The 25,734-nt window shown below is 52.4% G+C and overlaps 3 protein-coding genes across 24 annotated transcripts in view; all 3 read left to right on the top strand.

The window, feature by feature from the left end:
- Positions 1-1,673: 1,673 nt before the first annotated feature.
- On the top strand, positions 1,674-3,906 carry FKBPL (FKBP prolyl isomerase like). Of its 3 annotated transcripts, none has more exons than XM_065542964.2 (2): positions 1,674-1,692; positions 2,763-3,906. In XM_065542964.2, exon 2 carries the CDS (start codon positions 2,837-2,839, stop codon positions 3,884-3,886), a length of 1,050 nt encoding a protein of 349 aa, XP_065399036.1. In that variant the 5' UTR covers positions 1,674-1,692; positions 2,763-2,836; the 3' UTR covers positions 3,887-3,906. The 3 variants fall into 3 exon arrangements, with proteins under 3 accessions (XP_065399036.1, XP_005553483.3, XP_045246137.2); XM_005553426.5 differs by lacking the exon at positions 1,674-1,692 and adding an exon at positions 2,304-2,348; XM_045390202.3 differs by lacking the exon at positions 1,674-1,692 and adding an exon at positions 2,348-2,522.
- Positions 3,907-4,377: 471 nt separating this feature from the next.
- Positions 4,378-15,999, top strand: ATF6B (activating transcription factor 6 beta). Of its 8 annotated transcripts, none has more exons than XM_005553427.4 (18): positions 4,378-4,497; positions 4,864-4,943; positions 5,095-5,173; positions 5,418-5,509; positions 6,350-6,485; positions 10,254-10,339; positions 10,462-10,597; positions 10,684-10,815; positions 11,314-11,447; positions 12,129-12,314; positions 12,404-12,495; positions 13,236-13,415; positions 13,581-13,688; positions 13,869-13,950; positions 14,166-14,236; positions 14,458-14,569; positions 14,709-14,793; positions 15,311-15,999. In XM_005553427.4, the coding sequence occupies exons 1-18, from the start codon at positions 4,383-4,385 to the stop codon at positions 15,538-15,540; spliced, it is 2,136 nt and encodes a 711-aa protein (XP_005553484.2). In that variant the 5' UTR covers positions 4,378-4,382; the 3' UTR covers positions 15,541-15,999. The 8 variants fall into 8 exon arrangements, with proteins under 8 accessions (XP_005553484.2, XP_005553485.2, XP_005553487.2 ...); XM_005553428.4 differs by having other exon boundaries at positions 14,169-14,236; XM_005553430.4 differs by having other exon boundaries at positions 11,323-11,447.
- A 5,931-nt stretch (positions 16,000-21,930) lies between these two features.
- The window catches only part of TNXB (tenascin XB), a 69,992-nt gene continuing 66,188 nt past the window's right edge, over positions 21,931-25,734 (top strand). For all 13 annotated transcript variants that reach the window (XM_045390171.3, XM_045390172.3, XM_065542961.2 and 10 more), the window contains exon 1: positions 21,931-22,088. The gene's annotated coding sequence lies outside the window, so the exon portion shown is untranslated. The remainder of the gene's footprint in view (positions 22,089-25,734) is intronic.

Below are 25,734 nucleotides of genomic sequence, written 5' to 3' on the forward strand. Positions count from 1 at the left end.
ATAATCTGCAATTTAACAAGTTTCCTAGGTGATATGTATGCACACTTATGTTTGAAAAGCACTAAGATTTCTTGATGAAGGAGGGCTTGAAAGGCAATGATGGATGTGAAAGGAAAGGTGAAGAGAAGCCTCAGGCAGTCAAGGAACAAGGTCGGTTGGAGAGAGAGTCCCGAGGGTTTATCTTTGAATACCCTGTACTGAATGAGCTCCGAAACATAAAGATAGTTAACATAGGAGGGCCTGAAGTCTCCAGATAAAAGGCTGCTGCCACTATCACTTACCACCACCTCTGCCATTCTCCACTCTATCATCATCTGCCCCAGTCTCCATTCCAGGACTTCTCTACACTTTGACTTTTTTTTTTTTTTGAGACGGAGTCTCGCGCTGTTGCCCAGGCTGGAGTGCAGTGGCATGATCTTGGCTCACTGCAAGCTCCGCCTTCTGGGTTCCCGCCATTCTCCTGCCTCAGCCTCCCGAGTAGCTGGGACTATAGGCGCCTGCCACCACGCCCCGCTAATTTTTTGTATTTTTAATAGAGACGGGTTTTCACCGTGTTAGCCAGGATGGTGTCGATCTCCTGACCTCGTGATCCGCCCGCCTCGGCCTCCCAAAGTGCTGGGATTACAGGCGTGAGCCACCGCGCCTGGCCTTTTTTTTTTTTTTTTTTTTTTTTTTTTTTAATTTTTTTTTGAGACGGAATCTCACTCTGTCGCCCAGGCTGGAGTTGCCCTGGCGCGATCTGGGCTCACCGCAACCTCCGCTTCCTGGGTTCATGCGATTCTCCTGCCTCAGCCTCCGAGTAGCTGAGATTACAGATGTGCCTTATGCCAGGCAAATTTTTTTTTTTTTTTTGTAATTTTAGTAGAGGCTGGATTTCACCATGTTGTCCAGGCTGGTCTCCAACTCCTGACCTCAAGTGATCCGCTCCCCACCCCCCGCCGCCTGGGATTACCGCCGTGCGCCACAATGCCCGGCTCTTTTTTTTTTTTTTTTTTTTTTTGAGAGGGAGTCTTGCTCTGTCGCCAGGCTGGATTGCAGTGGCAGGATCTTGGCTCACTGCAACCTCCCACTCCCTGGTTCAAGCAATTCTCCCACCCCAGCATAGCTGAGGTTACAGGCACACTTCACTGTCAGGCCTCTGAGCCCAAGCTAAGCCATCATACCCCCTGTGACTACACGTATACCCAGATGGCCTGAAGTAACTGGAAAATCACAAAAGAAGTGAAAATGGCCTGTTTCTGCCTTAACCGATGACATTACCTTGTGAAATTCCTTCTCCTGGCTCAAAAGCTCCCCCACTGAGCACCTTGTGACCCCCACCCCTGCCCGCCAGAGAACAATCCCCTTTGACGGTAATTTTCCTTTACCTACTCAAATCCTATAAAATGGCCCCACCCCATCTCCCTTCGCTGACTCTCTTTTCGGACTCAGTCCGCCTGCACCCAGGTGATTAAAAAGCTTTATTGGTCCCACGAAGCCTGTTTGGTGGTCTCTTCACACGGACGCAAGTGAAAGCCACCACGCCCAGGTAATTTTTTGTGTTTTTAGTTGAGACAAGATTTCACCATGTTGGCCAGGATGGTCTCGATCTCCTGACCTAGTAATCCGCCCACCTCGGCCTCCCAGAGTCTCAGTCGCCCAGGCTGGAGTGCAATGGCGCGATCTCAGCTCACTGCAACCTCTGCCTCCCAGGTAAGCCATTCTCCTGCCTCAGTCACCCGGGTAGCTCGCATACAGGCGCCCGCCACCATGCCCGGCTAATTTTTGTATTTTTAGTAGAGACGGGGTTTCACCATTTTGTCCAGGCTGTTCTTGAACTCCTGACCTCAAGTGATCCGCCCGCCTCGGCCTCCCAAACTGCTGGGATTACAGGCGTGAGCCACCACGCCCGGCCCACTTTTTTTTTTTTTTTTTTTTTTTTTTTTTTTTGAGACGCAGTCTGGAGTCTCCCTCTGTCGCCCAGGCTGGAGTGCAACGGTGTGATCTCGGCTCACTGCAACTTCTGCCTCCCGAGTTCAAGCTATGCTCCTGTCTCAGCCTCCTGAGTAGTTGGGATTACAGGCGCGCGCCACCATGACCTACTAATTTTTGTATTTTTAGTAGAGACAGGGTCTCACCATGTTGGCTCACTTTGATTCTGGCCTGGCCAGCCCGACCTCGCCAAATTCTGTTCGATTCTGCCTAGTTCTGTTGCTCTGGCCTAGTTCAGTTGCTCAGTTGCTAAGGCCTAGAGCTTCATGGTTGCGGAGGAAATGATGTCACGTTCAATAGGCGGGCTAAACAGTTCCTCCCTCCTCCCGATTGGCTGCCAGGAATTTGACTAGATTCGGAGTCTCGCGAACTCCAGGGTTAGTCGTCAGTATCTTTCCCAGTTGTTCCGCCCCCCTCCCCTCTGCGGCTGCCCTCTCCGCGTGGGGCAAGGCTCCGAGGGCAGTATTCAGTAACCATTTAGCTTTGGAAGGAGAGGTGATTCCCGTGGCCCGGCTCCTCCTGCCACCATGCTAGCCACTTTGGCCGCGGAGGTACTTATTGACCCGACCGGGTGTCCGTAGTTGGCGCGGCTACCTTAACCGCAGGGAATTGTGGAATATATAGTTCTAAGTTATATATGGGTGGAACGGGGAAGCTCGAGCAGATTTTTGGAGGAAAGTAATATTGGGGACTTTGAGGACTGGGGGCCTGGGTCTCAGAAGAATAGGAAAGAACGAGAAAGGAGTCTAAATAAGAACCCTGCTATTAGCATTGTTTGGTTTTCTTTACAGGTGCTGACCTGAACCTGATTCATCCCTTTCTGACCAAAACTGTTCACTCATGGTGGAAGGGACCAAGCATTCAAATGGAGACGCCAGCAGTCAGTACAACTGGAGAAAAGGACACCTCTCAGCCGCAACAACAGTGGGAAAAGAACCTTCGGGAGAACTTTGATTCAATTACTCAGATTAGGCAGCAGCCCCGAGACCCTCCTACCGAAACACTTGAGCTGGGAGTAAGCCCAGATCCAGCCAGCCAAATTCTAGAGAATACTCAAGGAACTGAAAAACTGGTTGCTGAACTTGAAGGAGACTCTCATAAGTCTCATGGATCAACCAGTCAGATGTCAGAGGCCCTTCAAGCTTCTGATCTCTGGTACTGTCCCGACGGGAGCTTTGTCAAGAAGATCATAATCCGTGGCCATGGCTTGGACAAACCCAAACTAGGCTCCTGCTGCCGGGTACTGGCTTTGGGGTTTCCTTTCGGATCAGGGCCGCCAGAGGGCTGGACAGAGCTAACAATGGGCGTAGGGCCATGGAGAGAGGAAACTTGGGGGGAGCTCATAGAGAAATGCTTGGAGTCCATGTGTCAAGGTGAAGAAGCAGAGCTTCAGCTGCCTGGGCACTCTGGACCTCCTGTCAGGCTCACACTGGCGTCCTTCACTCAAGGCCGGGACTCCTGGGAGCTGGAGACTAGCGAGAAGGAAGCGCTGGCCAGGGAAGAACGTGCAAGGGGCACAGAACTATTTCGAGCTGGGAACGCTGAAGGAGCTGCCCGATGCTATGGACGGGCTCTTCGGCTGCTGCTGACTTTACCCCCACCTGGCCCTCCAGAACGAACTGTCCTTCATGCCAATCTGGCTGCCTGTCAGTTGTTGCTAGGGCAGCCTCAGTTGGCAGCCCAGAGCTGTGACCGGGTGTTGGAGCGAGAGCCTGGCCATTTAAAGGCCTTATACCGAAGGGGGGTTGCCCAGGCTGCCCTTGGGAACCTGGAAAAAGCAACTGCTGACCTCAAGAAGGTGCTGGCGATAGATCCCAAAAACCGGGCAGCCCAAGAGGAACTGGGGAAGGTGGTCATTCAGGGGAAGAAGCAGGATGCTGGGCTGGCTCAGGGTCTGCGCAAGATGTTTGGCTGATTAAAAGTTAAACCTTAAAAGAGACAGGAACTTGTGAATTGTCGTCTGTGCTGTGAGATTTGGGGTTAGGGGGCCAGAGGGAAGGTTTCAGCCCATATCCCATTCTCAGCTTTTGGCTTCCTAGAGGAGGTAGCAGTGGTCCCACTGCGCCCCTTTTGAGGGACTTAGCTATCTCCGAAGACACACAGAAGCTGTCTAAACTAAACTTAGTGGCTGGGGGAGATGGTGGACCTTAATACTGGGTACTACATCTCCCAGGCTCTTTATCACTGGAGCCTGTTTGGCGCATGCGCTTGGCGGTCTGGCACTGTCTGGAAGTTACTTCCTGCTGCAGTGCTCCCATTGGGCCCGCCTACACAGCCATCCGCGTCTGTTGATTCACGTGCTCAGCATCCAGGTCTCTTACTGGTCGGTAGGGCTTCCGGGACGCCCCCTTTTTTAAAAGAGTCAACTGATTAGTTGGTAATGGGGAGAGGCGGGCCTTGGGAACCGTCTCATGGTTGGGGGGTGGGGGGGAAAGATGGCGGAGCTGATGCTCCTCAGCGAGATTGCCGACCCGACGCGTTTCTTCGCCGACAACCTGCTGAGCCCGGAGGACTGGGGTCTGCAGAGTGAGGCCCCGGGGAGGGGAGGGGGCTATGGCAAACTGTGTCCCTGAGGCACGCGGGAAAGAAGCAGAGGCCTAAAGAGGAAGTCTGGGCAAATACGGAATCCGCCATCTGAAGGAGGGCGGAACAGGGGGATCGTTGTGCATTAAGGGGATACAAAAGTCGGGGAAGAACTGCTCCCTGCTGGAACGTCGAGTTGTTCCGGGGTCGGAGAAGGAGGGGCTGAAGTCCTCTGGTTGTATCACTTTTCAAGTGGGCGGGCGGTGGGTCTGGCCGAGCGGAGCCAATGAGGGATGGGGCGGGGGCTTGTGTGCGATCTGTAGGCTGGGCCCACTAAACGACCCCCCTGACACTCGGTATTCTTTGCAGACAGCACCTTGTATTCTGGCCTAGATGAAGTGGCCGAGGAGCAGACGCAGCTCTTCCGTTGCCCCGAGCAGGATGTCCCGGTATTGTGTCCCCCAGCCTTTCTCTAACCCTTAGTGGGTGGAAAGTGAGCCCAGAACCTGGACTCATTCACAGGCCAGAGCTCATCTGGAGTCACCCCTACTTTCTCACCCTTTCTCACACTCCTGTCCTCTTATATCCTCCGTTATTTAGTTTGACGGCAGCTCCCTGGACATGGGGATGGATGTCAGCCCCCCTGAGCCCCCATGGGAACTCCTGCCGATCTTGCCAGGTAAGGTAGACTTTGTGGTTCCCTCAGCTTTCCAGAAACCCTCATTTCCCACTGTTTCCCAGAAACTACGTAGCTTCCTATATTCTCACACCTCTAGGTAAGTGCCTATCCTCTCTCCTTCAATCCCCAATTTTTGTTTCTTCTCCCTCGCTGTGGTGCGGGAATCCCCACAGACATGTCCTTGGGTACTTTTTGGACTCTTCTCAAACTGCTTCCTGATAATTTCTAACTCCCTTTCCTCCAGATCTTCAGGTGAAGTCTGAGCCGTCTTCCCCCTGCTCTTCCTCCTCCCGCAGCTCCGAGTCATCACATCTCTCCACAGAGCCCTCCAGCGAGGTGAGAGCCATATCCCGCCTACTCTCTGTGGCAGGGACTCTATTTCATTCCCTTCACCCGTGGGTGACAAAGAAGTGATTTAAATGATTTGTGTACTGTGAGTCATGAGGTGTGTGAGGTGTGGGGGGCCTTCTCCACTAACTTTGCCATTTCCTTAATATCCTCATTTTCCACATCCCTTTTGGTTATCTAGCAGTGAAGATGTTTTTTGTTTTTTCTTTTTTTTTTTGAGATAGGGCCTCCCTCTGTCACCCAAACTACAGTGTAGTGACATGGTCACGGCTTACTGTAGCCTTGATCTCCTGAGCTCAGATGATCCTCCTGCCTCAGCCTTTTGAGTAGCTGGGACCATAGACACATGCCACCATGCCTGGCTAATTTTTTTTATTATTGTTTGTAAAAATGGGGTCTTCCTATGTTGCCCAGAGTGGTCTTAAACTCCTAGGCTCAAGTGATCCTCCCACCTTGGCATCCCAAAGTGCTTGGATTACAGGTATAAGCCACCACGCCTGATCTGGGGTCTTTTTAATATAAAGAGTTATGTGGGGCTGGGAAGAAGAGAGTTATTAACTGCTGAGAATTCTGGAACTGTTCTTGCCCAAGTTGTCCACTCTAAGGCCATATTTGAAATCATGAGACTTCATCAGTTCTCCCAGAAATAAAGTAGAAAGAATGAACAGGATAGAAAGATGCTCAGTACCATTCAGACCAGAATGTCAAATAATTGATGGCTTGTAAGCCCTAAACTTCTAAAGCTTTTTGTTCTTGCTCTTACTGTCAACATCTCCCGTGTTTTTTGCCCTTCTTTCTGCCTCCTGCCCCACACCAACTCTCACCCAGGCTCTTGGGGTAGGGGAGGTGCTCCATGTGAAGACAGAGTCCTTGGCACCCCCACTGTGTCTCCTGGGAGATGACCCAACATCCTCATTTGAAACTGTCCAGATCAACGTAGTCCCCACTTCTGATGATTGCTCAGGTAATAACAGCCTGGCCCAAATCCTCGGCTTTACTACAGGAGAATGTGTTTTGTGTGTGTGTGTGTGTGTGTGTGTGTGTGTGTGTGTGTGTGTGTAGATAGAGGGGAAGTGCAGGCAGCAGGACAGGGAGAAAAAGGTCGGGAGGGGAAATGGCAGAAAACCAGGAGGGAAGGCAGGAAGGAAAGGAAACATTTCAGGGAACCGCAGCAAGGGCAGTGCTGAGGAGATGGAGATCATTTTTCTCTCTTTTTTTTGTTCTAGTATTCTGTCATGCCATTCAACTTGCTTTTTAAAAAACGTGAGCAGTTTAGGGCATATCTATCTGTGTGATTCCCCTCCACCCAACATTTTATTATAAACATTTTTGTTGTTGTTGAGACAGGGTCTCACACTGTCGCCTAGGCTAAAGTACAGTGGCGTGATCTAGGCTCACTGCAACCTCCACCTCCCAGGTTCAAGTGATTCTCCTGTCTCAGCCTCCCAAGTACCTGGGATTATAGGCGCCCGCTAATTTTTTGTATTTTTAGTAGAGATGGGGTTTCACCATGTTGGCCAGGCTGGTCTTGAACTCCTGAACTCACGATTCGCCCACCTCAGCCTCCCAAAGTTCTGGCATTACAGGCATGAGCCATCGCGCCCAGCCCATAAACATTTTTAAACATACAGAAAGGCTAGAACACCATATACTAAACTAGATTCTACAATTAACATTATTTGTTCTGTTTTTAAAGTGTTCTCAAGTTTATTTACTCATAGCTGTTTCTTTAGTAAATGTTTATTGATGTGATCATATCTGAGGTATAATCATTTTAAAAAAGAAATATTTATTAAGTACCTACTCCATGCCAGATACTGAGCAGAGTCCTGGGCATGCAAAGACCTGACCACCATGCTGACTTTCTTTTTTTTTTTTTTTTTTTTTTTTTTTTTGAGACGGAGTCTCACGCTGTTGCCCAGGCTGGAGTGCAGTGGCGCGATCTCGGCTCACTGCAAGCTCCGCCTCCCGGGTTCCCGCCATTCTCCTGCCTCAGCCTCCTGAGTAGCTGGGACTACAGGCGCCCGCCACCGCGCCCGGCTAATTTTTTGTATTTTTAGTAGAGACGGGGTTTCACTGTGGTCTCGATCTCCTGACCTTGTGATCCGCCTGCCTCGGCCTCCCAAAGTGCTGGGATTACAGGCTTGAGCCACCGCGCCCGGCCCATGCTGACTTTCAAACCCTGTGATTTAGTAATGGGAGAAAGACAAGTACCAGTCAATACAGGTGTGGTCATTCTAGGATAGAAATCAGTAGAGGTGGGGCCGGCGCAGTAGCTCACGCCTGTGATCCCAGCACTTTGGGAGGCCGAGGCGGGCGGATCGTGAGGTCAGGAGATCGAGACCATCCTGGCTAACACGGTGAAACCCATGTAGAGACAGGGTTTCTCCATGTTAGACTGGTCTTGAATTCCCGACTTCAAGTGATCCGCCCACCTTGGCCTCCCAAAGTGCTGGGATTACAGGCATAAGCCACCATGCCCAGTAGACATGTCGATTGTTGATTTCAAAGTACCTTCTGGATCTCCTGGCACCATCTCTCACCGGCTGAACTCCAACCAGGGAGCCCACTTATGCAGTCCATTCAGGTTCTTCCTGGATCTCAGAGCACAGCAGGGAGAGATGGAGAGTGGATTTGGAAGGACAAGCAGATTATATCCAGCAGATTAATAAATGTCATAAAGAAGACACACAAAATAAGGATTGAAATACTGTGGCCGGGCGCGGTGGCTTATGCCTGTAATCCCAGCACTTTGGGAGGCCGAGGTGGGTGGATCACGAGATCAGGATATTGAGATCATCCTGGCTAACACAGTGAAGCCCCGTCTCTACTAAAAATATAAAAAATTAGCCGGGCGTGGTGGCGGGCACCTGTAGTCTCAGCTACTTGGGAGGGTGAGGCAGGAGAATGGCGTAAACCTGGGAGACAGAGCTTGCAGTGAGCCGAGATCACCCACTGCCGTTAGCAGCAAAAAGATTGTTGGTGGCTTTGCATCACATAGTGTTATTAGAGTCAGATTCTCCTCCATACTTAGGTATTTTTTGAGGGCCTGTACTTTACCCTCAATGGACATGAGATATAGTTCTTACTTTTGGGGAGTTTTATAAGGGTTATAATACATCATGGTTAAATAGTTACCCTTTTTTTTTTTTTCTTGAGACAGAGTCTTGCCCTGTCACCCAGGCCGGAGTGTAGTGGTATGATCTCCACTCACTGCAACCTCCGTTTTCTGGGTTTAAGTGATTTTCCTGCCTCAGCTCCCCTAGTAGCTAGGACTACAGGCACGCGCCACCAGGCCTGGCTATTTTTTTTTGTATTTTTGGTAGAGACGGTTTTGCCATGTTGTTCAGGCTGGTGTCAAATTCCTGGCTTCAAGCGACCCACTTGCGTTGGCTGTCAGCCTCCCAAAGTGCTGGGATTACAGGCGTGAGCCACCTTGCCCAACCATGGTTAGATAGTTCTGATAATGGTTACTTCTGTGCAGGGAATCTGAGTGGCTGGAGGACATGGAAGGGAAGATTTTTTTTTTCCGCTTAATTTTCCTTTATTCCTTTGGATTTGTATCATGACCATATTATCTATTCAAAAATGTACATTGAAGTTTTAAAAAGCAATCTTAGTGGTTATATAATTAAATACCAAAGTGAACAGTATGGACCAGAGGTAGTGGTGGACTGTTGACCTGTGGGCTGAATCTGGCCCTCAGAAGGATTTTATTTCACCAACATGGGGCCTAGCATTTTCTTTCATGGAGTGATCAACAAGTCGTAAAGGCAGATTTAATGGAGGCCATGAAGGCTCGGAGATGACTGAGGCTTTGCTGTTTGGTGCCTAGGAGGAAAACTTGTGTGACAGGGCAATCAGGAAGCCTCGTTTATGGCCGGTTAGATTTGGTTGACTGTTGAGGCATGAGAATGGAAGGGACCAGCAGGCAGCTTGGAAGTCAGAATCTGGTGCAGGTGAGTAGCCAGGGGGAGATGCAGACTTGGCAGTTGTCAGCATGGAGATGCATTGGGCCAGGATAAGGTGGAAATCCACCAAGATCAGAATTTGGGCCACGTAAATGCTGGAGACCCCCTGCACCTTCCCCTGCTCAGGCCTATTCTATGTGAATAGACAAGTTCTGTGAACAAGAAAAAGGGAAAAGCAGAAGGGCAAGAACAGCCTTGAGGAACACGGAGCCAGGTTGAGAAGAATTAGAGGAGCCCCCGAAGGAGAAAGGGAAGCACTAGGCGAAGTGGTGTGGAGAGCCAGCGGGTGAGCAGCTCTGTGACTTCCCCTCCTGGATTGCCTGCAGTCTAGGGCCAGAAGAGTTTTATTTTCAGGTTCAAAGAGAAAGGACCCATTTCCCCATCTTAACCTTCTTTTTTATTTTTTTGAGACGGAGTTTTGCTCTTCTTGCCCAGGCTGGAGTGCAATGGCGCGATCTCAGCCCACCACAACCTCTACCTCCCAGGTTCAAGCGATTCTCCTGCCTCAGTCTCCTGAGTATCTGGGATGACAGGGATGCGCCACCATGCCTGACTAATTTTGTATTTTTAGTAGAGACGGGGTTTCCCCATGTTGGTCAGGCTGGTCTCGAACTCCCGACCTCAGGTGATCTGCCCGCCTTGGCCTCCCAAAGTGCTGGGATTACAGGTGTGAGCCACTGCGCCCAGCTTCTCATCTTAACCCTCTTAACCCTTCAGTGTTTACATGATATCCAGCTTTTGCCTCATCCTGCCTCCCACAGATGTCCAGACCAAGATAGAACCTGTCTCTCCATGTTCTTCCATCAACTCTGAGGCCTCCCTGCTCTCAGCCGACTCCTCCAGCCAGGTGAGCACCAACTTCCTTCCTCCCTCCAGGTGCTCCAGTGAGTTCCTCCTGACCTAGAGGTATGAGAGCTTTCTCTTCTTCAGCTCCTTCTGACTAATGTATCTCTGGAATGCCCCACATAGGCTTTTATAGGAGAGGAGGTCCTGGAAGTGAAGACAGAGTCCCTATCCCCTTCAGGGTGCCTCCTATGGGATGTCCCAGCCCCCTCACTTGGAGCTGTCCAGATCAGCATGGGCCCATCCCCTGATGGCTCCTCAGGTAATGGGGTCTCCTGACACTTGGAATCCCTAGTGAGAGGCCTGTGGTCCTGACATTTCTTGTTTTTTTCTCTCACCTTCCTTCAGGGAAAGCCCTGCCCATCCGGAAGCCGCCACTGCAGCCCAAACCTGTGGTGCTAACCACTGTCCCAATGCCACCCAGAGCTGTGCCTCCCAGCACCACCGTCCTTCTGCAGCCCCTTGTCCAGCCACCCCCAGGTACTGAAAAAGAAGAAAAGGGCTGGGCGCGGTAGCTCACGCCGGTAATCCCAGCACTTTGGGAGGCTGAGGCAGGCGGATCACCTGAGGTCAGAAGTTTAAGACCAGCCTGGCCAACATGGTGAAACCTTGCCTCTACTAAAAATACAAAAATTAGTGGGGAGTGGTAGCAGTCGCCTGTAATCTCAGCTACTCAGGAGGTTGAGGCAGGAGAATCACTTGAACCCAGGAGGTGGAGGTTGCAGTGAGCCAAGATCATGCCACTGCACTCCGGCCTGGGAGACAAAGCGAGACTTCATCTCAAAAAAAAAAAAAAAAAAAAAAGATAAAAGAAAATAAAATAATTAAAGAAGGAGAAAAGGAGGCAGGCTGCATTGACCTTGTCAGGGAGCTTGCAACCATTGAGGCTCCCAATCCTTGGGTGCTCTGGTGTAGGTGTGGACACAAGGACCCCACCTAGCGCACAACCCTCTGACCTCCTCTGCTCACTTGCCCCAGTATCCCCAGTTGTCCTCATCCAGGGTGCTATTCGAGTCCAGCCTGAAGGGCCAGCTGCCTCTCTACCACGGCCTGAGAGGAAGAGCATCGTTCCTGCTCCTATGCCTGGAAACTCCTGCCCGCCTGAAGTGGATGTAAGTGTTGGGGAGGAGAGGAGTAGGGCGAGTGATGGGAAGGGAAGAGGGAAGTCTGTCATGGAGAGAACTGTGGGATGAGGAGGGAGTTGAGACCTAGGAGCAAAAAGTGAGGAAGCAGACCCATTAGATCATTCTGGGGGTCCGAGTGGACTCCTGTTTCTATATGAATATCAACTCCAGGTAGTTTTAGGGTCCTTTAGGTTTGCTGTCACTGCAGATGGAGAAATGGGGTTGGTCTCCATAAATTAAAGGCAAGGAAGTCATACTGTACTATACGACTACGGTCGTGGCCATAGTTGGGGAGGGAGGCTGCCTCCTGGGGGAAAATCAGGTGGACTGTATAAGTGGTATAACAAGGTTAAACTTTGAACCCTACAAATGTGGGTTGACAGGAAGAAAGACTTACCAAGGAAAGAGTTTCCACCAGCATGGAGAAAGTTCTTCCTGCACTGTAACCTTTCCCACCTCTAAGAAGCAGTAGCAGGGCATGTTTGAGAGAAGGGCCCCTTCCCTAGAATGTTTGAGTAGAGAGGAAAAACCTCTCTGGCTGTGTAGGTGGGTCAGGAAGGCAGGGGAGTGGCCGTGTGAGCTTTGGGTAAATCATTCCCTGGGGTTTGGGAGCATAGTCCCCCTCTGCCAACTCATCTGTCATTCTTTTTTGACCTTTCGGGTGCCTAGGCAAAGCTGCTGAAGCGGCAGCAGCGAATGATCAAGAACCGGGAGTCAGCCTGCCAGTCCCGGAGAAAGAAAAAAGAGTATCTGCAGGGGCTGGAGGCTCGGCTGCAGGCAGTGCTGGCTGACAACCAGCAGCTCCGCCGGGAGAATGCTGCCCTCCGGCGGCGGCTGGAGGCCCTGCTGGCTGAAGTAAGACCAGTCTGTCCCTGGGAGACCAACAGGAATACAGCCTCCTTGGAATGAGTCCCCTTTTTGTTGTCTCTTTCTTTGTGCCTTAGAACAGCGAGCTCAAGTTAGGGTCTGGAAACAGGAAGGTGGTCTGCATCATGGTCTTCCTTCTCTTCATTGCCTTCAACTTTGGACCCGTCAGGTAAGACCTTCCTTGCTTCACTAGAACCTTCCATGTGGAGCCCACCTTATAGCCTCCTAGCTGCCTGCTTTGGCCCAGGCCATTTCCTTATGCTTATACACAAATGGTTCTGGTGTCCTTGGCACCGATGATGTGTCTGGTCAGCCCCTTCCTGCTCCATTACTTTTCTTTTCTTTTTTTTGGAGACGGAGCCTCGCTCTGTTGCCCAGGCTGGAGTGCAGTGGTGCGATCTCGGCTCACTGCAACCTCCGCTTCCTGGGTTCTAGCGATTCTCCTGCCTCAGCCTCCCGAGTAGCTGGGACTACAGATGCACACCACCATGCCCAGCTAATTTTTTGTATCTTTTTAGTAGAGACAGGGTTTCACCGTTGTTACCTAGGCTGGTCTCGAACTTCTGAGCTCAGGCAATCCACCCGCCTTGGCCTCCCAAAGTGCTAGGATTATAGGCGTGAGCCACCTTGCCCAGCCTCCTGCTCCATTATTTTTCCAGTGGAGAGTAGATGATGGTGATAATGTTGGTAGAAATAGTGACTATTAAATGCTTACTGAGTTCTAGGCTCTAGGTGATGCACTTTCTTTTTCGTATGTAGGGACCATCCTTATTCCCATCTTACAGAGGCAGACTGAGGCCTGTGTAACAGATTGCAACTCAAGCAGTCCATCTGCGGAGCCCTTATTCTTAACTAGACACTTGATACAGCTGAAATTCTTCATTGTGCTCCATCCCTCTTTATCCACAGCATCAGTGAGCCTCCTTCAGCTCCTGTCTCTCCTCGGATGAACAAGGGGGAGCCTCGACCCCGGAGACACTTGCTGGGGTTCTCAGAGCAAGAGCCAGTTCATGGAGTTGAACCTCTCCAGGGGTCCTCCCAGGGCCCTGAAGAGCCCCAGCCCAGCCCCACAGACCAGCCCAGTTTCAGGTGAGGAGAGAGCGAGAGAACCCCCCTCTCCTTTGAGGGTATGAGTTGGTCTTCTCCCCGCTTTCAGTGAGGGGAACCCAAAACTTTCTCTTGCCATCATCGCCTTCTTTGTTGTGGGAGTGCTGGGCAGTCTCCAAGTGTGGTCTCCTTCCTACTTCACTCCAGGAACCTGACAACCTTCCCTGGGGGCGCCAAGGAGCTACTACTAAGAGACCTAGACCAGCTCTTCCTCTCCTCTGATTGCCGGCACTTCAACCGCACCGAGTCCCTGAGGTGTGGGATTCATTGCTGGGGCATCCTCCCCCGGCCTCCCAAGGCCCTGTGCAATCAGCCTGACTGGCCTGTGTACTAAAGCGCCAGCGCTCCCTGCCCTCTCCTCACTCCTGTGGGTGGGCAAGGAGGGTGGGAATCTTGGCCTGGCATGGAGGTCCTGAGCCTCCTCCATTTGCCCAGGCTTGCTGACGAGCTGAGTGGCTGGGTCCAGCGCCACCAGAGAGGCCGGCGGAAGATCCCTCAGAGGGCCCAGGAGAGACAGGTAGGGCAGGTGGCTGGTTCAAGGAAGGCCACTTGAAGACAAGGGCTGAAGGCCTCGTCTGGGGATTCCTAGTGGGCATCTCGCTGTGGAAGTTTGAGGGATCGTTTGAAGGAAGTGGAGGATTGAGTGGGAGGTGGCATTAGCTTCTAGGGGCCGTTTGTCTCTTTCCCTTTTCCCTTTACCCTCTCCAAATCCTTAGATACTTCTCCTTCCAGAAGTCTCAGCCACGGAAGAAGTCACCTCCAGTTAAGGCAGTCCCCATCCAACCCCCTGGACCCCCGGAAAGGTGAGTGTGGGGTGGGGTGCTTACTTATTAAGTGAAATTCCACTCTCAAGAACTGTACCCCCAGTAGCTGTCCTGTGCCTGTCATTACTGTCACCAGTGGAATTATACCTCCCTCCTCCACTCAGGGTCTCCTGTCTTTTTCTCTCATCCTGCCCCCTTCCCTGGTAGAAACTGAGCATTGGGCTTAGTTCCCCTCAAATCCTATTTCCCCACCTGCCTAGGGATTCTGTGGGCCAGCTGCAGCTATATCGCCACCCAGACCGTTCGCAGCCAGCGTTCTTGGATGCAATTGACCGACGGGAAGACACGTTTTATGTTGTCTCTTTCCGAAGAGTGAGTTTCTCTTGCCCTCACATCTCTGTCACCCCAGGTTCCCAGCAGTCTCTCTTCAGTGGGGGGATGTAGAGTAGAGCTGGGGAGCCTGTTGGCATCTTTGCCTCCACCCTTCCGGCCTGGCCCCTCTGTTCTCCAGGACCACCTGCTGCTCCCAGCCATCAGCCACAACAAGACCTCCCGGCCCAAGATGTCCCTGGTGATGCCGGCCATGGCCCCCAATGGTAACTCTTTCCCTGCTGGGTATGGGGGCAGTTCCAACAGGGAGATCCCGCCTGGGAGCTGAGGGGGAAGGGGGAGAGGAGCAGGGCATCCAGAGAGCTGCTGGATCCACAGGTGAGAAGCAGCAGGAAGTGGGTGGAGGGAAGAGCACCATGCAGGAGACTTTGGGAGGGAGATGAGGGTGAGGGTCCTTCCCTGGTGAAGGTGCTTGGGTAGATGACTGGGCAGAGGCAGGTGGGCAGGGAACCTGCTAGACTCTCACTTCCTTTTTTCTCTTGATGTCCTCTCCTGTGTAACCCCACACTCATCAATGCCCTTTTCTTTTCCTACCCCTCTCCTTGTCCCTGCACCAAACTGTGTCCCTGCCATCCTATTTAACTCCCACTATGGATCTACCTCCTCACTATTGCCCTTTCCTTTCCTCTCTGCACACCTCTACTTTTCCGACCTCCTCCCCTCCTCCCTCCAATCCCTGTTTGCCTCCCCGTCTCCTCTTCCTTAACTCTCCCCTTCTCACAGAGACCCTGTCAGGCCGTGGGGCCCCGGGGGACTATGAGGAGATGATGCAGATCGAGTGTGAGGTCATGGACACCAGGGTGATTCACATCAAGACCTCCACGGTGCCCCCCTCGCTCCGAAAACAGCCATCCCCAACCCCAGGCAATGCCACAGGTGGCCCCTTGCCAGCCTCTGCAGCCAGCCAGGCCCATCAGGCCTCCCACCGGCCCCTCTACCTCAATCATCCCTGACCTCTGCCATTCACACTGACTTAGAACGGGAGGAGGGGGTACCGGGTGGCCAGGTGGGACTGTTTCAAATTTCTCTGATCCCCAGGCTTGGGGCAATCGGTAAAGGAAAGACCAGGTGTGGGGGTTAAGCACTTATTTGAGGTGGGGGTGTTCACCTCTCTTCTCATCCCTTTTCAGAATATAGAGCTCCTCTCATTCCTATGAACCCCCAGTCCCGGCTTCTTTCTTTGAGGGGATTGCGTGAGGTTCAGTTGTGGGATGGGTGGTGGGCTGCTGCATATTCTTTATTTTGTTTCTCTGTTATGGCAGTGGAGGTGGGAATTTAGTCCCCAGGTGGGACAAGGGAAGTTTTTGCATTTTGGAGCTAGTTACTGGGAGTAAGGGAGGGTGGCGGGGGGAGTACAGGTTTATGTGTGTGCATTTCTTTTTTATTATTATTAAATAAACAATTTGGAGGGAGTTGAAGGAGTGGTGGCTGCCTTCCTGGCTCGTGATGGGGAGTCTGGGGAAAAGTGGCTTCTCCAGAGCCAGCATCAAAGGATCAAGCACTGAAGACATAGCTGGCTCTGAGGTGGGGTGGGTGCAGGATCACAGACCGCATGTCATCCCCTTGCCCCACCCCCGCAAGTCTGGGGTATATCTGTGTCTAGCAATGATGTCCTATGGTGGGACAGACTAGAGGATACGCATCCCTGGAATGAGAGTCAACAGGAAAGATGGGCCCCCACACCCTTCAGGGTGAGCAGCCTCTGGGTCTCCTGCTCTCAAGCAGGTTCTCCCCCTCCTCTTGCTGTCCAGGATGAGCAGCTCAAACAAACAATGGGAGCTGGGGCCAGAGGCTCAGAGCCCAGAAAGCGGGGGCCTTGGTGGAGAAGGGGTGATATTTGGAAGGGAAGGGGGATGTGGCAGGATATCCTCTAAGCCCTAAACTGGAGGGGACTGAGACTTGAGAGTCCAGATGAAAGACTGAAAAGAGTGGGGCAGGCAGAAAAAGCTGTGCATTCTTATTTTTTAAATTTTTGTATGTTTGTTTGTTTGTTTGTTTTTGTTTTTTGAGATGGAGTCTCACTCTCTCGCCCAGGCTGGAGTGCAGTGGCATGATCTCGGCTCACTGCAACCTCCGCCTCCCGGGTTCAAGCAATTCTTCTGCCCCAGCCTCTCAAGTAGCTGGGATTACAGGCGCCCACCACCACGCCCAGCTAATTTTCGTATTTTTAGTAGAGATGGGGTTTCACCATATTGGCCAGGCTGACCTCATGATCTGCCTGCTTCGGCATCGCAAAGTGCCCGGCTAGGCTGTGCATTCTAATTAGGAAGAAGGGGAGCAGGACAAAGTGAGGGGTTGAGTCTGAGGCCAACCTGGGAGAATCCCCCTCCAGCTGCTCCTGTCCAGCAGTGCCTCAGGCCTGACCCTGCAGGAGTGTCCTGGGTCAGCTGGAGGGTGTGAGCTGGGACTGGGCTCAATGCCCAGATGACTGGACAGGGGCTGCCTGGCCCATAGCCCAGGCCTGAAGGAGGGAGGAAGAACCTCATGTGTCCAGCCAGGCAACCCTCACACCCCTCCCGCTGCCGTCACCCATTACTGTGTTTGGGGTGAAAACAGACCAAGTAACTATGGCAACCTGGAACCAGGGCTCCCAGGAACTAGACCTTTCCTCCCTCCAGAGGGCAGCCCAGCTTCTCAGCTGTGCTTTCTATCCCAGAGTCCTTGAGCCTTATCCACCCTATCTCTGGAGGGCGTGCAGTGAGAACAAGGATTTTGGAAGCACATCACCTGAGCTGGATTCCCTGCCCTGTCTTTCATTAGTAGGTGTCCTTAAACATTCTGAGCCTTAGTTTCCTTTTCTGTAAGATGGGATGTTCCTACCTCCTAATCAGGGTTGATGACAGGATGAAAGATGGCATCCTCAGTGCCTGGTCCATAATAGAGACACCTTTTCCTCATCCCTTGCCCCTTTCTGTCTCCATCTCTGTTGTGCTTCTCTCTTCCACTTTTATCCAATCTGTGTTCCACTGTTTCATTGTCCAGTTGCTCTTCCTCCTTCTTGCCCCCAGTTCGGGAAAGTACTTGAAGTGCTGGCATCTCAGTGGGGGACCCTGGGGTAGGGCATCCTGCTCCTCTGCTAAGTGGCAAGGGACAGCTGGCACTTTGGTGTGGATGAGACATCAGACCTCTCTTGGCTGAGGGAGTGCGGTGGTGGGAGGGATTGAGAAGGATGGTGGGTGGGTACCTGATGTGGGGTGAAAGCTGGGCAGGCTCTGGGCTGCTGCCCTCTAGGCCCATGTGGATCTCTATTCCTCTGGCCACTCAGCATGCCAGGCTGCTGTCACTCCTGCACCTCTTTGGCCCCTCCTGCCCTATGCCTGCTTTGTCTTTCTGTTCTGCTTTCCTTATGCCACCATCTCCTGCTTTTCTTCCTCAGGATCCCGCCTTTTGTTCTCTCTCATCCCTGACCTCATCATCCCTCCCTTCCTCTTTCTAGACTTCTTTCCTGCCTTTCTTTGCTCTCTACCTCATTAGCAGTTATCACGACCTCTTTTTGACCCATTATTCATCGTTGTTTTTTTCTTCTTGTATATCTTCCCCACCCCATCCACTGCTTCACTGTCTTAATTTTTTTTTTTTTAATTTAAAAATAGAGGTGGGATCTCACTATGTTGCCCAGACTGGTCTTGAACTCCTGGCCTCAAGCAATCCTCCCATCTCGGCCTCCCAAAGTGCTAGGATTGCAGGCATGAGTCACCGTGCCGGCCTTATTTAAAAAAAATTTTTTTTTAATTCACTGTCTTTTTCCTTTGTTCTTCTTGGTCTTTTCACCTGCTGCTGCCGCTGACCCTGTGCTTGTCACCTCCCTTTTTCATACCGCCCCCTTTCTATTTCCCATTCTGCTCCCTTGTCCACATTTCTTGCCCCTTTCCATTATTTCCTCTCTTTTCCCCCACTTTGGTCCTCTCCTCCTCCTTCCTTCCCCCACTCCCTTCACTTCCCACACCAGTTCTCCGTCCTCTTCCCAGCTGTGGGGGCCAGCACTGGGGAGCCTGATGTTTGTCTCATCGTTCTGCTATGGCTTCTGGATACAGCACATCTGGATTCCGGGGCCCAGATGTGTGGTTGCCACAGCGACCTGGGTCCCTGTGGTAAATACAGGCGCCCACCCGCCTCAGAGCAGAGAACAAAACAATTGTGTGACTTTCTTTTGTCACGAGATAGAAATGTCCTTCCTCCTCCCTTCTCCCCACACCCATGTCTCCAGGCAAAGGAAATTTTAAGGGTCCAAACCCTTCTTTCTGAGACTCCCTTGCCCCCTTTTCAGCTGTAGCCTCTTAGTTCTCTCCCATCTTTCATCCTGGGCTCTGTCTTTTCATTCTGTGTTCCCCATCCTCACCCCACCCCCAGTTCTCAATAATGGAGTGTTGACCACCCCCTTCCCCATCTGATGCCATTTCTTCTAACTGAATCTACACAATACCTGGATGCAGAAAGAAGTTTCAGAAATCTGGATTCTCCACCCTTCTTTGTACAAGTGCTTCAAAGAAGCCACTTTGTTTGTTTGTTCCCTAAGTCTTCAATCCTTTCCTTTCCTGGAGTTGTTTGGGGAGGAGAGGGAATACAGGCTTAGGAATCAGAACACCTGGGTGAGGCCCACCTTCACCACTACTAACTTAGTCCCTTGAACAAGACCCTTAATGTCTATGAGCCTCTGTTTCCTCAGCCACAAAGTGGGATTAATGCCCGCACTGTGTAGGAAACTGTTTTGTAAACGGAAGCCCGGCACAAGTGTTTTCTATCTTTCCCCTCTCTGGGACTGCTTTCTTGGACTACCGCCCCTGGCATCTCTTGTTCCCCTGTCTTCATCCTTCAGGTCCTTGCCCTCAATTGCCCTTACTCTTCTGTGTCTGCCTTCTCTCCTCTCTATCTTTCCTTTCCTTTTCTCTGTCTTTCATCTCTTTTCCTCCTGAGGTCAGGACAGAAACTTGGAGGATCATTCAAGGAAGGAGGCTCAGAGCTGAAGACACAGGGACTGAGGCTACAGAGAACAACCGGAGCTTGTGGACGGTTCTCAACAACACTGACCTTTCTACCCACTACCCAGAACACCTCAGTGAAGCCAACCCCAGCTCTGACCACTGGGCTTCCCTGCCTTCACGTCTGGGCTCATTACTCTTTCCCCCTCCTCTCTCCCAGTCCTTTCATATTTCAGTGTTGACTTGCATTTATTGGTCACCTACACTATGCAAGGCTTGGTGCTTTTCTTACAAAATGTGAACATGTAAGACGTGAGCTTCTCCATGAGCCTGGAAACCAAAGGGTGAACCAAATGGTAAACAGTGATAATTCCAGAACCTGAAGCTATATCTGCTAAGCGTCCAGGGGCTTCCCCAGATGCCTTATAAGCTTGTGTACATCTGGAATCCCACATTTCTCTCTGAGACCCCAACAGTGGGCTTCCAGAACATCCCAGCCCCATCCTTCTGGCTGTTGTCTCTGGGGTCCCTGGCCACCCTCTGTGCCAAATGTACTTATGTTGACCATTCTTCCAATAAAGCCAGGATATAGGGCATAGGCACAAAAAAAAAAAAAAAAAAAAAAAAAAGATACGACCATGAAGCAGAAATCTGAAGGGGTCAGAGGAAATTCATACTCTGTTCTGCCCTGTGTGTGCGATGCTGTCTCCAGACCCTTCCTCATCCTTTCACTGCTGTGCTCCCCACCTCCTGCCAGGAGATCCTTGGGAAGCTGCTACCTACTCCTGGCTCTGGGGGCTTCAGGCCAAGGCAGAGGAAGGAAGCTGAGCCTGGCTCTGTCCAAGATGCTGACTTCATCCTCCCCATCAAAGCCAGGAAAAAAACAGCCACACACACCCAGACACACGGACACACACGGGGACACCCACGCGAAAGCCCATGTGTGCCTTTGCCCTTGGCCACATGGAGCTTACCAGGCATCTGGCCACAGCCACATGCAATGCAGGCACGCCCTGACCCAGGAACACCACACACCTGCCACCGTGGGGATCTGACCTGGTGTGCAGACACCTGGGCTGCCACCCATGTGGCAGAATCAAGCACATATAGGTTCCTTCACGTCCCTTTCACTATCACCTGTGACTTGGCCAAGTTACACCTCAGTGGTGAGGTTTGCAGCGGGATGGAGAGACTCAGTCCTCACCGTGAAGCTGGGGGTAGTGGGTTCCCACTCAGCTGGGATATTTCTCCTCTGTAGCAAAAGTCTCTTTTTCAGCTCCTTGTCAGGGCAGCACATGGGGAGATGAAGCCAGGGAAACACCCAACAGACTTATATTGGGTATGTCTGTCTCCCTGTTCCCCATGTCCTCTGGCTGTCAGTTTTCTGCCTGGGACCGGAGACAGAGTGCCCGTTTCCTCCAGCCCCTACCTCTCCCCGCCTCTGCTGCTGCTCCCCTGCAACACCCAGGCACCAGCCCCCCACCCTGCTTTCCACCACTTCACCCTCTATTCAGGTGACCCAACCTAATATTTGCCTCCTGCCTCTAGCCCTTTCTTCAACCCTAAACCTTCTACCTAACCTTCAGGCTTTCCTTCCTTGTCTCCCCTCAACCCCAGCTTCCTCCCCAAGGCTTCTTTGTCCCAGTGTTCACCCAGGCCCTTGCCCTGCCAGTGCTTAAGCCTCACCTGCTCTTTCTCTAGGGACTTGCTGAGGTAGGAGAATGCAAAGGAGGCAATGACAGGAGAGGGACTGAGCAGGCAGACAGGGGTGGCTCAGGGACGGGATAAGCAGAGAAGATAGAAAGAAATGGGACTAGGTCAGGGCGGGGACTTGGGGTCCCAGAGACGGTCCCAGTTGGAGAAAGAGGTTGCCTCCTGCCTCCGGCCCCCTGCCCCTGCTCCCTGCTCCGGACTGCCAAGGGAGAACTGGTGAGAGGATGAGGGCGCCAGCACTGGCTGATAGACTTGGGGTGCGATCCAGAGATCTAAGCTAGAGCAGTAGCTGGGAAGAGATGGGAGGGGAGCATGGGGGAGGGAGGGGAAGGGGGCTGGCCACGAGGAAGGATATAGGCTGAGAGGAAACCACTGGGGTCAGAGGGGGGGTCAGCAGGTGGGGAAATGGTGGGGAAAAAAGAAATGGCAGGAAGGGTGGGGGATGTCAAGTTGGGCAAAAATTAGGGTGAGCGTTAAAAATGGGATAGGGAAAGGACATGGGAGGTAAGACCAGGGCTGGGGGTTGAGATGAGGGTATAGTGAGACAGTGATGCTAGACAGGGAGTGGGGGCTGGGGTGGGGCAGGACAAGAGGAGGGGTGGCATGTGGGAGGGCCTGGGAGGGGTGGGAGGACCTGCCCTATCTCCGCTCCCCTCCCTGACCTCATCCTGGTCCTCCCCTTCTCCTCCCCTGCTCGCTGCAGACTCTCTCCTTCTCACTGTCGCTGCTGAGATCCACAGGCGGTTGTGGCTCAGCCCCTGTTGCAGGGGACAAGTGAGGGCGACTTCCCTGTCCTGCCCTGAGACGCCGCCCTCCCGGGGTTGGGGACAGAGCAGGTGCAGAGGCACTGCAGCTGCCCGGTTGCCCAGGTAAGGAACAGAGTTCTGGGGAGACCCAGAAGGAGAGGCAAAGGATTTCTCGCCTATCCCCACACCCCAGGTGAAGGTGTGGCAGGTGAGCTCTCAGCGGTGCTTCCAGAGCAAGGACTTCTGTTCAGGACAGAGGACATAGGAGCATTCACTGGGAACCAGGCTCCCTGTGAAGGAGTGTCTGGGAGGAGAGGGTTGTATGTGTGTGTTGGGGTGGGCGGTGTATGTCAGGGCTTGGATGGGATGCAGACAACTGAGAGGGGCTGGGAACAAACCGAGGGACTCCGAGAGTCAGATGGTGGAAGCAGGGTAGAGGTGGTTATTGGTGAGGTGAGCCCCTGGGCCCTGGAGGTGCTGGGGCTAGCGGGAAGATAGGACTAGGCTGAACTGGTGACCAGCTGAACCTCGGAAGGAAAGTGCTTGCGGAATCCCAAGTGTCGGGCTGGAGCAACTGAGCCCAGGCTCTGGGCTCCAGGCTCCAGGAGGTGCCAGAGGGTGCTGCTTTGGGCATCCAAATAGGGACTCCCTAGGTGGCAGCGTGAGAGTTGCAGGGAGGGAGGTCTGGGAGATCTCTTGAGGAAATACGGAAATGGGACAGTCAGGACTCTCGGGTCTGGGAAGTGCACAGAGCCTGCAGAGAGGATCCTAAAACTTGTTCTTGGCCAGAGCTCTGCACTCATGACTCACGGTTCAGCAGGGCTGGGATGACTGAGAGATGCCTCTGGGGGCACAGGGGCTCCGTCTTCACTCTGTGCCCCTTCCAGGCTCCCCTTGCCTCTGTCTGTCTGAACCCGAGCTCTCCCTCACCCCGCCCTCCCCACCAGTACACGTGACACGCCCCGGGTGGGGCGGGCGGGCCCCTTATCTCGCCTGGAAAGAATTTAATGGCATAGAAACAACTGGAAGTGGAACTGAGAGGAACTACTGGGAAGGAACTCGGAAACACCACAGCTGCTGCCTGCCCCGCCCCTGCTTCCCGCATCTCCAGCCCCTCCTCTTTTCCCTGATCCTGCCTCCAAGTCCCTGGGGACCCAGCACCTCAATTCTTCAAACTTCCTTCTGCTCACTCCAGACCTGGCCACTAGGTGCAGGACCAGAAACTGCCTTCCTGTCTCTCATTGCACCCCTAACCATTTTCAACTGGAGTCTGGAAATCCTCTCTCTTAATTTTTCCATTCCTAGGCCCATTAGCTCCCCAGAATAAGGGGCATCTGGGTTCCCCAACCCACCCCTCCCTGACACCTCCTTCCCACCTGGTTCCAGCCCAATGTCTGGGACCCCCACATTCCCTTTTAAGTCTCACTCCTGGAATCCTTCTGTCTTCACCTCTCATTGCCAGATTAAACTGGGAGTGTAGCAGGAGGGTCAGAGGGAGACATGGGGGTGGGACCATAACCCCCATCTCTGGAACATCTCTTATGGAAGCCAGCCCCTCTCACCACCCCTTGGGACCTGTGCAGTCCCTAATGAGCAAAGTGTCAAAGTTGGCTACAACACTGAATACCCAGGAAGCTGAGTCACAGTTTGGGATGATGCCCCCATCCCTGCCAGCCCTCCAACTGTGGGGAGGGTGCCAAGAGGGTGAGGCCATATCTCCCCTCAAACACGCACTGCAGAGAACCACTCCAGACATAGTGGCAGGGGGAGTGGTGAAGGGGAGACACAAGAGACACCCAATTCTTTGCTTGCCCAGTACTGAGAGAAGAGCAGAATTCTTGCAGGAGCTGGAATGGGGAGCTGGAGGGGTGGGTGGTGGCAACAGGGCAGGGAGGGAGATCGGGAAGGAGCCTCTGGGTGTGTGGTCAATGGAGGCTGCTGTGCTCTTCTAGACCAATCTCACCAGCTTTCTGGAAAAGCTGCTGAGCTCTCTTCACTCCTTCCTGCTGCAAAGACCCTCTCTGCTTTCCCCACTGTGCAGGGAAAGGTGAGGAATCTAGTTATTTGGGGAGGGGCACTGGACATCTCACAGAGGCCTCCAGGGGTACAGGGAAGGATGGTGGAGGCCATGTGTCCACTGCTCCCCACTGGGGAAGGGCCTCCTATTCGGTTCCTCTCACACCATCCAGGTTCTTTCACTCACAGAGCTGCCCTCGGAGCCAACAAGAAATCAGCCTTCTTAGGCATCAGCCAATGACTAGGTGTGGAGGAAACCTGAAGGGGAGATTGGGTGTGTGTGCACGTGTGCCTGGGCACCCATATGTGTACCTGCAAGGATGCAGGTTTTGTGGGTGGATTTGTGTGTCTGTGCAGGTATGTTTGTATTTGTATTTGTGGATGAGCACACATTAACATATTTGTAAGTGTACATGTGTACACATATTTGTGCAAGCGCTCCCATGGTGTGGGAGTGATTTGCATGGCCTTAGACACAAAGTGATAGGATTTGAGGGTCAGCCAGAGCCCATCTCTTACCCAAGGGTACACTCCAGGCTGAGAGAAGGGCTGGGGGGACAGGAAAGGGCAGTTCTCTGTATGCCAGGCCTCTTGGCCTGGGCTTTCTTGGGTGGGGAACCTCTTGGTGTGGAAACACTCTGTCCCTGTTCAGCTCCCTTTCCGACTCTTGCTGGCTGGTAGTAGAATGTGATGGCTGGTAGCCCTGAAAACTCCTTTTTCTCTGATCCAGGAGAAAAGTCTAAGAGTTGAAAGCCAGAAGATGTGTGCGTGTTGGGCGGAGGTGTGTGTGTGTCACAGTCACCTCCGCCTACCAGTGACATATCCCCCACTCCTCACTGGTCAGCATTTCCACACCCACCCTACCCTCCTCCTTTCCCCAGCCGCTGGTCTGGAAGAACTGGGCACCTTTCAGCATCTCAACTCTTCACCTGAGCTGAATCCTGCCTGGCCCCTCACACTGCTGTTCGCCATAGCCCTCTCTCCTGTCTCATCCTGGGACCCCCCTACTACCTTTCCTCCCACCTCTTGTCTCTGTGTGCTCCCCAATCCCTGCCTCAGTAAACTCCACAAACACACACAACTGGGTAACCATCATGTAGATCAAGAAATAAGACACCTTTAGCCCCCCAGAAGCCCCCCACCATGCCGCTACTAGTCACTGCCCCCTCAAGAGTATCACACTTCTGACTTGGAGCACTACAGATTAATGTTGCCTCTCCTCAAACTTCACATAAATAGCACTATGCAGCATGCTCTTTCCTGTGTCTGGCTTTTGTTCAACCTCAGTAAGATCCATCACACTACTACATATAACTATAGTTCATTCCTGCTTTATTTTATTCCACGGTGTGAATCAACCACAATTTATTCAATCTATTCTACTAATGTGAAATGGTTTAATCTATTCTACTAATGTGAAATAGTCCCAGTTTGGGACTATTATGAGCGGTCCTGCTATGTTGGGTATATTCCTAGGAGTGGAATTGTCGGGTCATAGGGTTTGCATGTGTTCAGCTTTAGTACATTCAGTAGATTCTGTCAAAGAGTTTTCCAAAGTGCTTGTACCATCTGGTCCTGCCAGGATCTCCCCTGTCCTGGCCTCTGATTCTGCCTCTGCCCTGGTGACTGTGTCTAACCAACTTCCAGTCCCAGACACTGTCCGTGGTCCTAGCCCTGACCTTGGTCCTGCCCTTGGTTCCAGCCTTAATGCTAGTCCTGCGTTTATATTGAACTTGTCATTCATTCATATAGT

The sequence above is a fragment of the Macaca fascicularis genome, chromosome 4, assembly GCF_037993035.2.
Source record: "Macaca fascicularis isolate 582-1 chromosome 4, T2T-MFA8v1.1".
NCBI lineage: Eukaryota > Metazoa > Chordata > Mammalia > Primates > Cercopithecidae > Macaca > Macaca fascicularis.

Excerpts from the sequence above, each read along its gene's own strand:
- ATF6B (XM_005553427.4), top strand. The coding sequence starts at position 4,383 with ATGGTTGGGGGGTGGGGGGGAAAGATGGCGGAGCTGATGCTCCTCAGC. Across the intron at positions 10,598-10,683 it reads ATCCCCTGATGGCTCCTCAG|GGAAAGCCCTGCCCATCCGG; the intron begins GTAATGGGGTCT and ends ACCTTCCTTCAG. Across the intron at positions 13,689-13,868 it reads AACCGCACCGAGTCCCTGAG|GCTTGCTGACGAGCTGAGTG; the intron begins GTGTGGGATTCA and ends CCATTTGCCCAG.
- FKBPL (XM_065542964.2), top strand. The coding sequence starts at position 2,837 with ATGGAGACGCCAGCAGTCAGTACAACTGGAGAAAAGGACACCTCTCAG.